At 42.1% G+C, this 13,480-nt stretch overlaps 1 protein-coding gene across 1 annotated transcript in view; it reads left to right on the forward strand.

The window, feature by feature from the left end:
• The first annotated feature begins 9,223 nt into the window (after positions 1–9,223).
• LOC136877093 (uncharacterized) overlaps positions 9,224–13,480 on the forward strand; it is a 901,324-nt gene continuing 897,067 nt past the window's right edge. Inside the window, exon 1 of the mRNA XM_068228539.1 lies at positions 9,224–9,245. Coding sequence (XP_068084640.1) covers positions 9,226–9,245 — 20 coding nt within the window. The 5' untranslated portion in view covers positions 9,224–9,225. The remainder of the gene's footprint in view (positions 9,246–13,480) is intronic.

Here is a 13,480-nt window from a genome sequence, read left to right on the forward strand (position 1 = left end):
TCCAGGTACCTGGTGGATGAGGTGATGATTTCGCTCTCTTTCCGGGCCATGAATCATTATCGGACATTGGTTATCTACTCCTGTGCGGAATTTGTTGCTTTAGCACTATTTCTGCTGGTACCCGTGATTGACCTCCCGTAAGGTTATTTGCGAGACCCCCTTCATCTTCCTTGGATAATACCTTAGATTCCAGTGCTTCAGTATGTCATGCCGTTTAATTTTTAAAAGTAAAATATACAATTATAGAGTTTTATGACACACATAAATCATTATTTGCAACTACAGTATGAATTGTTACCCTTAGAAGTAAGGAGGAGAAAGTAAACAGAGAGGCATGGTAAGCGCCGTGCCGTACCATACGGTACCAACGGAATAATTTGTGTCATAACAGCTGACACAGGAATACTGACCAATTGCTTGTTATTTCAATTCATGGACTTATATTTCAAGACAATAAATCACATGATACAAAATCGTATTGTCAATATTTATAAACAAAGTAAAGCAACTTACTTTAGACAGGTAGTCATTTTAATTCCTCTCGACACGATCTCAAATTACAAGCAGTTGTTGCCGCAAACAAATACTCAAATAAAACCTTTTGTTGATTTTAGGCATTGTAGAGAGTATCTCCTTGACAATGTAAAGCGAAGTTGCCAGATTTATGGCGCAAGTAAGGATCAGTATGAGAAAATCAGAAGTAAGGCGCACTGGTACTATACGGTACCGCACGGCGTTGCCGGGAGGTTCTAAAGGTAACCAAACCTTTGTTAAAGTTTTAAATCTATTCTTGACATCGTAGTTAGACCGCACCTTCTTTAACCTCTTTCTGCTCCACGGATAACCCCGTAACAATGAATATTAACGTAGCCATGTAGTTCGCCGGCCCCGTGGTGTAGAGGTGAGGTCAGGAATTTTACTTGGAACTGAGGGGTGGTTCGAGGTCTACTCAGCCTACGTGATTACAACTGACGGTGAGGTAGCGGCCCCGGCCTAGAAAGGCAAGAATTACGGCCGAGAGGATTCGTCGTGCTGACTACACGACATCTCATAATCTGAAGGCCCTCGGGCCATGGCCCTTCGGGGCTGTTGAGCCGGCCTCAAATTTTATCCGACGATGGATCACTTACAAAAAGGCAGAAAAGATTACACCACAAGGTTAAGGATCTCAATGAGAATAAGTCTTCATGTGATGACAAGCTAGCTATTAGGGACATTAAAACCCTACCATATAGGACAGTATTATTTTTGGCCTCAAATTTTTCGGCATGCTTTTTATTGGGTTACTTCTCCAAGGTTTGGAAATCAGCCCTAATTGTTTTTATTCCTAAACTAGGAGAGGATAAATTGTTCCCACAAAATTACCGACCAATTAGCTTATTATCACGTTTATTTAAGATCTTCGAGAGATTTGTTATCAAAAGACTCAATTGCCACCTGCGAATCCACAATATTATTTAGACCGGAACAGTTTGGGTTTCGGTCGAAATGGAGTGCCCCATTTGCGGCGCTCCGTATCGTTCAATATACTATCAAGGTAGTTCGATTTAAAATGTACCATGCGAGAGGTCTTTTTTGATGTAGAGAAAACCACATGGCTCGATAATTTAATTTTCAAACTTTTCGGCAAATACCATGTTCCAAATGATTTAGTCAAAATTATTACAACTTGCTTTACGTCGCAACGACACAGATAGGTCTTATGGCGACGATGGGATGGGAAAGGGATAGGACTGGGAAGGAAGTGGCTATGGCCTTAATTAAGGTACATCCCTACTTGCCTGGTGTGAATGGGAAATCACGGAAAACCATCTTCAGGGCTGCCGACAATGGGGCTCGATCCCGCTATCTCCCGGATGCAAGCTCACAGCTGTGCGCTCCTAACCACACAGCCAACTCAGCTGGTCAACAATTATTCATTCCTACCTTGATTATATGAAATACTGTGTCTCGTGCGGTGGAGAAAAATCCACCCTTCGGTCACTGAAAGCAGAAGTCCTACAGGGTGAAACGTAATCACCTACTCTGTACAGTTTTTATGTGAACGAACTTCCATTATCACAAGCAGTAGAAATCGAGCACTTCGCGGGCAACATTGCCATCTATACCATGGAACGACGGAACTTGGGCCAATGTTAAAATCATGGCCTTCAGCTAGACAAACGGCTAAGGTGAAAGCAGAACTTAGACCATGCCTTAAACCGCTGCTTAGCAGGTGGTGCAGCTCTTTTCAGGAACATCTCCAATAGAGGTGAGCTGCATGTACCATTTTAACCACATACCAGCCCTCCTGCCATTCTGCAATTCTTAAATTTCTGGCAGTACCGGGAATCGAACCCGGACCCACGAGGACAGCATCTAATAGTGTTAACCGTTACGCTACGAAGGCGGACGTTTCTTCCATAAAGAGACGTTTATCTAGCTTGCGTGAGACCCATCCTAATGTACGGTTGTGAGGCTTCAGACGTTCCAAAACAAGACACTGAGAAGGATGATTAAACTACCGTAATGGACAACCAATTCGAATATACACGCCGACCTGCGCATCCCCACCATTGGCGTACAGATTAAAAACTTTACACAATCGACCAAGTCTAGAATCCTCACTACGCAGTCAACTTTACTAATCTGGGCATCTCAGTAACAAAATGGGTTATAAGAACAGAAGAAGTGCATTACCCGATATAAACATAGGGGTCCTTGGCTATATTATAACCCATAAACATACCTTTCGGCTTTTTCCAAATTAACACTCCTTATTAACTTCTTCTTCTTAATCTGCTTACCCTCCAGGGTTGGCTTTTCCCTCGGACTCAGCGAGGGATCCCACCTCTACCGCCTCAAGGGCAGTGTCCTGGAGCTTCAGACTCTGGGTCGGGGATACAAATGGGGAGGATGACCAGGACCTCGCCCAGGCGGCCTCACCTGCTATGCTGAACAGGGGCCTTACGGGGGGATGGGATGATTGGAAGAGATAGACAAGGAAGAGGGAAGAAAGCGGCCGTGACCTTAAGTTAGGTACTATCCCGGCATTTGCCTGGAGGAGAAGTGGGAAACCACTGAAAACCCCTTCCAGGATGGCTGAGGTGGGAATCGAACCCACCTCTACTCAGTTGACCTCCCGACGCTGAGTGGACACCATCCCAGCCCTTGTACCACTTTTCAAATTTCGTGACAGAGGCGGGAATCGAACCCGGACCTCCGGGAGTAGCAGCTAATCACACTAACCACTACACCAGAGAGGTGGACCCTTATTAACTTGAAATATAAATTGTTTGTTAATAAGGCAGGCCCTTACTCTCTATCTGATAGCAGAAATTTAGGAATTTGTGGATTTTCATTCTGATAAGGCAGGAACTCCGCCGCCAAAACAGACAGGTCCCCCTCTCCCACTCGTCACAAGTGTAAGGAACAGTGATTTTCTGACTCATCGACTATTCCTAGGACAGAGATAGGTAAAAGAGCATAATATTAGCTCTGGGGCTCTCAACTACTCGACCACAAAAAACAAAGAGCTGTTGTGCCATCGGCGGTCGGAATCAGTTCTGTTTACCGCTTTATTAATGACTAGCTGATGTGCCCGTGCTTCACTGCAGAATTCTACATTGTATACAGAATTCTAGGTTGAGTAGTGTATACGTTGTAGGTACAATTGTATTATATTGCACAGCTCTTAACTTTACTCCAGAAACGCGACGGTGAAATAACAATATATCTTTTCTCATGTGAAGCCTCGGTTAGGGAATTTTAATTGCAATGGCTGGCCCTCTTGCCTACTATCAGTCACAATCAAATTGGGCAGTTTTCATTGTAATGGCAGACACTCACTCTGCAGCTGCCTTTTCACATCCTCCCAACTTCGATAAACATAGGTCATAACAATAACGTCAGTAGGAATGTTAAAATCAATGTTATCATATGAAATACTCGATCAAATGAAAAAAACGCACTTTTTCTCACTTTTAACCAACAGTATTACGCTGGCGATCTAAAAGTCCAAAGTTCCAGAGCTGGAATGACCAGGCCGCAGACAGCTGCGAACACTCCTCTGTCACAGTGCACACTGCTCATTCCAATCAACTTCTCAGAGTAGGTATCGAATAGCTGGTATACTATGATGAACCAGTGTGTTGCGTATCAGTAGTATCATAAATTTTATGAACCAGAAGAATGGCATGCTAAAGAAGAAGGTTATCTAATTCCCCAGCTACTTCCCGCCAATGTTCAGGCAGGCTGTTATACTTGGTACGCAGCAGTAATCACATCTATCGGAGATGAGTGGCAGCAGAAGAAATTGGAATAAATCCTCAACTCGCCAACAGATTGCTGTGCTTGGTAGTTCATGGATCGAAATTTACGATTCCGCCTGCCTACTTAATTGGGCAGGCATTACAAGGATAGAACAAATACTAGCATGTTCAAAAAAATTAATGACGGAGAATGTGTGGTTCATCCATGCAACTCCATGCGACAATTTCAGCCAATATGTTGAAGAGATACAAAAAGCGTCCAAAGCTTCCAGTGAAAAAAAAAAAGGACTTACCAAAGAAACACACCAAGCTATCATTATTACTTACTGTCTGACTACTTGGCTGAATTATCAGCGTTGAGTTGTTTGATTCATAGGGTCCCAGATTCGATTCCCGTCCGGGCAGGGAATTTGAATCGCGTCTGATTAATTCTTCTAGCTCGGTGACAGGGTGTTTGTGTTTGTTCCAGCACTCTTCTCTTCAAATACAGACAAAACACCAGACTACCAACCACTACAGAAACACGCAATAGTAAGTAATTACAATCCTCGACATAGGTTTGGCATCAGGAAGGGCATCCGGCCGTAAAACAGAAGAAACATTCTCATATGATTGACACAGTTCTCACCCGCGACTCCACAGGTGTGGGAAATGCGGTGGAAGAAGATTATCTACTTCCTCTTTCATTATTCATCTTCTACAGAATGATTTTTTTCTATGTGCTGAGACAGGCACGTCAGAAGATCCATTTGAAGCCACGTTTAGGGCTATAAGAGTAGACATAACTGACTCACGGCCTGCTCAAAATTCCGTAAAGAGAATTCTGAAATTCAGTATTTTAATGTCCACCGATGGTGCTAGCGTTATCCACAAGCCAAATTCACAAATTTTTTGTCTCAATGTCTTCTCCCAGACTTGACTACACAGAATCAGTGGTATATGATTTACTGGAAGAGGTTCGTGAGTCTTTTGAATCAGTGTGTGCCACTTTCTCACAACTTCGCAGGCACTAATATCTGTGGTTATTTGGTGCATGTAATCCACGAAGAAATTGAATGAAGCACGTGCTTGAATAATGTTTACACCTTAGTTAACGCATCCCTATTGATGAACTTGATCAGTCACTTGGACAGAAGAGGCCTGCGGTATCCCCAGCCGCGATTTATTTGCCTAATTATTGGGCTATACGAATTTGCTGAGGTTGCTCTACCGTACTGCAAGAACTTCGAGTCATTTAAAGTGCGTTAGTAACAATGATCACCAGAAACTTCCGTCAAGAACTGTGGTGGCCAAAATTATGAAACCTTCGCTTATGGAAGTATAATACAGACGAAGTTTCCAGGTTTCTCATCCGTCGAAAACTCCTTCTCGAGAAGTCGTGAAGATATAAATCTCTAGAGCACCACTTTATAAGTAAAACTCTTTCCTTTTTCTAATTTATTTTCAGAGTTTCAACTTCGCTTTTGTGCTTATCTACCTGTACTCCTCTGTAAAGTAGGGCTGTTTGGTGCTGGCATCTAGCACCGGATTCTTCGCAAGTCGTGTTACACGTTTGAGTATGGAATGAGCAGACAGTATAAGAAGCCATATCGAGCAGGCGGTGGAGAAAGTACATCACAACAAACAATGGTCAATGTGATGTTATTGTTGATGAATTTTATGAACTTTCTTCCGATTCAGTGATATTAGGGCATCTAGTATAAAAGGAGTCCTTTCTTTCATGAATCCCTCTTGTCTTATTCTTCAAGAGATCGTTCCTTTACGATTTTTTCTCATTTTTATAATCATCTTCACAATTTTCCTTGTTGGTATGGATCGATGACCATGCGTTTTTACACCTTAAAACAATAATTACAAAAACCATCGCCAGTTAACACGATTGAATAATATTTCAATGTCGGCGTTGATATGGACTAAGCAACAAATGTTTCAATTAATTTAAATTCATTAATTCCTTTTTTAATTTGCTTTACGTCGCACCGACACCGATAGGTCACATGGCGACGATGGGACAAGAAATGGCTAGGAGTCGGAACGAAGCGGCCTTTGACTTAATTAAGGTACAGCCCCAGCATTTGCCTGGTGTGAAAACGGGAAACCACGGAAACCCATCTTCAGGGCTTCCGACAGTGGCGTTCGAAACAACTTTCTCCCGAATACTATATACTGGCCGCACTTTAGCGACTACTGATATTGATCTCATTTATCATAGTCGTGTCTTGTGGGTCGGGCGGTAGAACAACATCCACGGGATCCCCTGCCTGTCGAAGGAGGCGACTAAGCCTGCCGCATAAATAATCGGAAATTGTATTCTCTATCACTTTTGTTATATACTATTTTTCGATAGTTCTAATAACATAGGTATTCAAACATTAAATTTTAGTTGCCTTCCCCTAAACTACTGTATCATCCAGGATGAATAAAATTATTTATAGCCTAAAATGTATTCCCTTATTCCCCGACTTTACATACCGATTTTCATTAAATTCTATTTACCCATTTTCTCGTGGCTTGACGTTGATAACTTAGGAACAAAAATTCTATTTTTTTTTGCTATTTGGTTTACGTCGAGCCGACACAGATAGGTCTTATGGCGACGATGGGACAGTAAAGGCCTAGGAATGGGAAGGAAGCGGCCGTGCCCTTAATTAAGGTACAGCCCCAGCATTTGTCTGGTGTGAAGATGGGAAACCACGGAAAACCATCTTCACGGCTGCCCACAGTGGGGTTCGAACCCACTATCTCCTGGATGCGAGCTTCCAGCTGCGTATCCCTAACGCACGGCCAACTCACCCGGTAAATCCAAATTTAAAATTATCTCTGTTATCATAACCGGTACGATAACAATGTACTGTATAAGACAAAAATGATCGAAAATTTAATTCTCTATAAGTTTTGTTATGCAGTATTTATCGACAGAACCACTAATAACATTAACATTTGAAAATGTTATTTTAGGCCTTCTCCTAAACTACCGTTTCACTCAGCGTGAATAAAATTACTTATAGCCTAGATTGTGTTGGCTCATTCTCCGATTTTGCATACCGATTTTCATTAAATTCTCTTCAGTCATTTCCTCGTGATTAACGTACATACATACATACATAAATGCAGACAGACAGACAGACAGACAGACAGACAGACAGACAGACAGACAGACAGACAGACAGACAGACAGACAGACAGACAGACAGACAGACAGACAGACAGACAGACAGACAGACAGACAGACAGACATGACGGAAAATTTAGAAGTGCATTTACTTGTTACTGTGGACATGACCGATACAGAATCTTCTTAAATTCTGAGCGATATACAGTCAAATCCCTTGTATGTAGGTACTCTATCAAATTCCATCTCAGATAAATGACTTCCAGCGGTATACACTGACTTAGCAAATGTCATGGGATAGTCACCTAATAGCGTGTAGGGCCTCCTCTGGCTCTGCGAACTGCAGTGAGACGCCGTGGAAGTGAGTCGACAAGTCCCTGGTAGTCCTCTGGACGCAGCTGACACCAAATCGTTTGCAGAGCGGCCGCAAATGCTGGTCTGTTTGTGGGTGCAGGATCCATGGCACGGAGCCTGCGTTGCAGGACATCCCAGATATGCTCGATAGGGTTTATATCGGGGCTCTTGGGTGGCCATGGTAGTCGTTGGATCTCCGCTGCATGTTCCTGTAACCATTCCCGGGGGATATGGGAGCGATGTGGCGGCGCGTTATCATCTTGAAACACCGCAGAACCGTCTGGGCGCTGGAAGGCCAAAAATGGGTGGAGATGGTCTCCGAGCAGCTCAACATACCGCGTACCATTCAAAGTCTCTTCCAGAACAACTAGGAGGCCCATTCCATACCAGGAAAATGCACCCCAGACCATAACAGAGACTCCAGCGCCCTGGACCACACCTTCGAGGCAGGCGGGATCCATTGCTTCATGTGGTCTGCGCCATACACGGTACCTCCCATCGGCATGGTGCAGTTGAAATCGTGATTCGTCCGAGCATAACACGTTACGCCATTGTTCCAGTGTCCATCCTGGTGACTGGCGACAAATGCGCGTCGTTGTGCCCGATGACGTTGGGTTAACAGTGGCAACCGTGTGCGGCGCCCGCTCCCATACCCCATAGAACCCATATTCCTACGGATTGTCCACTGGGAGACGTGTCTTTCACGGCCTGTGTTGAACTGAGCCGTGATTTGTTGCACGGTTGCCCGTCTGTCACTATTGACAATCCCTCTCAGATGTCGCCGGTCACGGTCATCGAGGATGGCTGGACGGCCGGTCGTTCGTCTGTTGTGGACGGTGACACCAGCATTCAACCATTCACGATACAGTGAAGCCGAATTCCCGCACCACTTCCGAAATCGCACTTCCCATCCGTCGGGCACCGACCACCATAACCCGTTCGAACTGTGTCAGCTCACGACGACGCTCCATGTTACACCTGTCACATGCACAGCCAATGCTCACAAGGTCTCCTACACAACTGCCGCTGGCACAGGGGGCGTGTGGTGCGCAGACAACACACCTGCGCATCAGTGCTCCGCTATCCCATGACATTTGCTGTCATTGTATTTTATTACTATCAGAAAGTAAGCTCCTTTCCAAGCCCAGTGTACCCTGTAGGCAACACAATGAGCGATTTTGAAAAACAACTATAAGATGAATCAGCAGGAAAGTCTCTTTTCTGTATGAGTAGTAATCTATAGTGCAACCCAACAGTTATAATATAGGTAAGAATCACTATCTTCATCAGTAATGGAGGGGAAATGGTAAGATGTTCTTCCTTCATAACTACTCAAACTATATCAGCTACATTTTAGTAAGTAAATCACATTCTTAGTCTTGAATAGAACACTTGCAGATGGTGGAACAACGAACTGTAACTGTTTTCGTTCTCTATTCATATGTAAATGCTATTCGCATAGTATGAAAGGGCTGCTCATGTTTACTCAGTGTAGTGACCGCTGCGGACATGAAATCATCGAGTGCGCGGTAAGTAGCAGGTTCTCTTCATTGCTAAGTAAAATTTGCTAGTATTGTACCACAGTATCATTCATTAATATGTCTCTATCAAATTGTAATATATCATTTTTATATGTATGGTTCGTGCTAGTCTCACCCTTACATAGTTCCCTCCGACACTAAATGGTAACTGCTAAATATTGCATAAAAAGTTCTGCCAACCTGCCTCTTTTCCTGAATACATTTCTCCATTTCCTACTCCCACTTAAAGTTCCAGAATCTTTTAATGTGTCATCTCATTTACTCATTACACCTCCTACATTCTTAAACGCGAATGGTAAACAACTAACGTACTCGTGCGGGAATTCTCGCATGTGGAAACCCCTTATCAAGGGTATGTTAGCAAAACGTACACAAAAAATATATAAACCTTACTTTCAATTTGTTCATGGAAATTTTGGCAAAAGTTAAATGCAATACAATTGATATTTGATAAAAAAATATATATTTCACAAAAGAATATTTAGATTATAATGTACTGGTATTTGAAAAATTTCCCTTTTTGTTCTTTTTTTTTTCTTTTTTTTTTTTTTGCAAACGTTTATTGAACACTATTTACAAATGTTCTTGGAGCTAACAGTTTGCAAACACTTCCTTAAAACAACATTGTAAGTAATTATACAGTCTTCCTTGACAGCTTGATTTTCGCTGTCCTTGCCAAATACCAAAATATTTGAAAAATAAAAAAAACTTTCACTGTAGAGAAAGCTACACAAAGTAGTCCGTGGGAGAACATGGGATTGGGCAAGTTCAATCCCGCTCTTTTGCAATGTTTGTCCTTATGATTTGTTAATGGTAATAACATAAGCAATTTTAATGGGACGGAAAACATAGCAATAACAAACAAAGAAGGACAAATTTGGCACTAAAAGAAGGCCTAGAGTGTCATTACGACAAATGAACGATGAGTTAGAAATAATTCCATAGCAAGCGGTACATGACATAGAAAGTAAGACCTGCACTACTAAAAATTTCCTACAGTAAAGGTGGAGTTAACTTCAGTGCAAATGAGGCTTGACTTTTTTTTTATCAAACCGTTAACACTAATCAAGCTAAAGTACCGGGCGAGTTGGCTTTGCGATTAGGGGCGTGCAGCTGTGAGCTTGTATACGGGATAAAGTGGGCTCGAGCCCCACTGTCGACAGCCCTGAAGATGGTTTTCCGTGGTTTCGCATTTTCACACCAGGCAAATGCCGGTGCTGTACCTTAATTAAGGCCACGGCCGATTCCTACCCCATCGTCGTCATAAGACCTATCTGTGTCGGTGCGAAGAGAAGCAAGTTGTAAAAAAAAAGTGGAAGAGCAGTTTTTCACTGCTCCATGAAATTCTCTTTCATTATTTTGACAACTCATTTGTAAAGACTGGTTTGTTGTGAGAACCACAAACCGATCTATAATATAGAAAACATATATATTATGGTATTTTTTTCAATACTTTAGTTTATCTTTGAAGCGACCAGACTAAGTGAGAGATCCCACTTCTAACGCCTCTAGGGCAGTGTCCTGGAGCGTGAGATTTTGGGTCAGGGGGACACAACTGGAGTGAGGACCAGTACCTCGCCCAGACGACCTCATTTTCTATGCTGAAGAGGGGCCTTGTGGGAGATGGGACGATCGGAAGGGATAGACAAGGAGGAGGGAAAGAAGCGGCCGTTGTCTTAAGTTAGGTAACATCCCGAGATTTGGCTGGAGGAGTAGTAGAAAACCACGGAAACCCACTTTGAGAATGTCTGAGGTGGAAATCGAAACCCACCTCTACTCAGTTGACCTCCCGATGCTGAGTGAACCACGGTCCATCCCTCGTACCACATTTCAAATTTTTTGACAGAGCCGGGAATCGAATCCGGGCCTCCAGGGGTGACAGTTAATCACATTAACCAGTACACAACAGAGGCGGACTCGTAATTACTTAAGAAAAGATAGGGAAACTGTCATTTTGACGACTGGTGATTGATGATTTCTACAAGTGTACAGGGATCACACATTTACTTAATGCGGTCAATGTAATAATAATAATAATAATAATAATAATAATAATAATAATAATAATAATAATAATAATAATAATAATAATAATAATAATAATAATAATAATAATAATAATAATAATAACATTGTAATAATTGGCTTTACGTACCACTAATTACTCTTTCGGTTTTCGGAGACTGATACCTAGGTGCTGTAATTTTGTACCGCAGGAATTCTTTTGCGTGGCAGTAAATTTACCGACATGAGGCTGACGTATTTGCAGATGACTTTGCAATACTTTCTGAAAATGTGACATCTGCTATAACCCAAGTAACTATCTTGGAAAGAATCGCCAGCAGAACTGGCTTAAGAATTTCTGCAGAAAAAACAACATTTTTAACAAATATTTGGGATGCACCAAAATATCTGAAAACAGATATTGGCCAAATAGAGAGGGTAAAAAATTCAAATATCTAGGGGGAAATAATCCAAGAAAATGGTTTAGAAAAATCTGCAGTAGAGGAGAGGGTACATAAAATGGAGAGAGCTTATGGTGTCACCAAAGATATCTACAATAAAAGATGCCTATCCAAAAATGCAAAAATAAGGCATTACAACACAGTAGTGAAGCCAGAATGCCTATATGCAAGCAAATGTCTGGCATTAAACTATAATTTAGATAAACTAGAAATACTAGAAAGGCGAATCATGAGGAAAATATTAGGCCCACAAAACACAGCAGAAGGTTGGAAATTACGAAGTAATGCTGAAGTATATAAAAAAATAGAAAATATATCACATGTAATGAGGAAAAGGAGACTTATGTTTTTTGGACATTTATATCGAATGCAAGATAGTAAGATTTTCAGATATTTGTGGGGTAAGAAATCAACGACAAGCTGGGTCAATGAAGTAAGAAAGGATTTAGAAAAAAACAATATAACAACAGAAGAAATAAATAATAGAGAAGGCTTTCGGGAAAAAGTATTGAAAATAGAAGGATTCCAAGGTAGGAAAGTAAAAAGGACTGGTTCAAAGTGGTCTGAAGACAGAAAGAAGAAACATAGTGAACAGATGAAAGCGTACTGGAAGAAAAGGAAAGAACAAAGAAGAAGGAATTGAAATTGGCACGTGGTCCTCTGGTGGCCCATTCGAAAGAATAATAATAATAATAATAATAATAATAATAATAATAATAATAATAATAATAATAATAATAATGGCGCGTTGAGCCTCCCGAGACGCCTGATACATGTCTTCTGACCTGACGCCCTGTAGGCGACTTGAGGTTCTGTGAGGATGAATTCTAATATTGAAATCGCCACTCCGGCTTGGAATAGAAGCTGGGATCTCAGAGAACTGTAGCGTGCTAACCATTTAGCCATGACGCCGGACAGTCAATGTAATGAGTAATGTATAATAAAATATCCCAGTAAAGGTGAGGTCTAACTCGTCACTGCCGTGCTGATTGGCCCAGACGGTTGAGGCAATGGCTTTCTGACGCCGGCTTGGCAGGTTCGATCTCGACCCAGTCCGGTGGTATCCGAAAGTGTTCAAATACGTCAGCCTCATGTCGGTAAATTTACTGGCACGCAAAAGTATTCCTGCGGTACAAAATTACACCACCTAGGCATCTCCGAAAACCGAACGAGTAATTAGTGGTACGTAAAGCCAATTACATTGTTATTATTATCTAGTCACTGACGCGATTTAGTGGTATACTGTAGGCCTGCATGCAGGATAAGGTTTCGGCGTCTCTCTTGAGACACAATAAGACGTCCTTGATTCTGGGGTTTGGTATCTTGTGATGCCTGCCCTCTACAGCACTAGTGGTTCAATGTCGTATCTGATAACAGCTCAGTAGCCACTTCTGAGGGAACTGCCACGTCACGTCCCAGACCTTGCGTGTGGCGGAATAGTTGAATCAGGCTAATATTAGCTAATATCATGTCTACACATCGGATTTTTAGGTGGTAAAAGGTTAGAATGCAAACTAATTTGGTTTGTATGAAGTGTTATGGAATCCGTTCTCCCTTTGTAGCTAGAGTAACATAAATTCTATGAGTTTTATAGGTCGTACCCCTAATGTCTATGCAAATCTCAAAGCATAACCGTTGTACAGGGTAGTAAACACTTGCATTCTAACCTGTCATTGCCTAAAAATCCGGACTCTGGTTATGACACCCACGGGTCCACTACAAACCAAACCTACCGAGAGAATGGTTACGCGATTTGGG

The sequence above is a fragment of the Anabrus simplex genome, chromosome 7, assembly GCF_040414725.1.
Source record: "Anabrus simplex isolate iqAnaSimp1 chromosome 7, ASM4041472v1, whole genome shotgun sequence".
Taxonomy (NCBI): domain Eukaryota; kingdom Metazoa; phylum Arthropoda; class Insecta; order Orthoptera; family Tettigoniidae; genus Anabrus; species Anabrus simplex.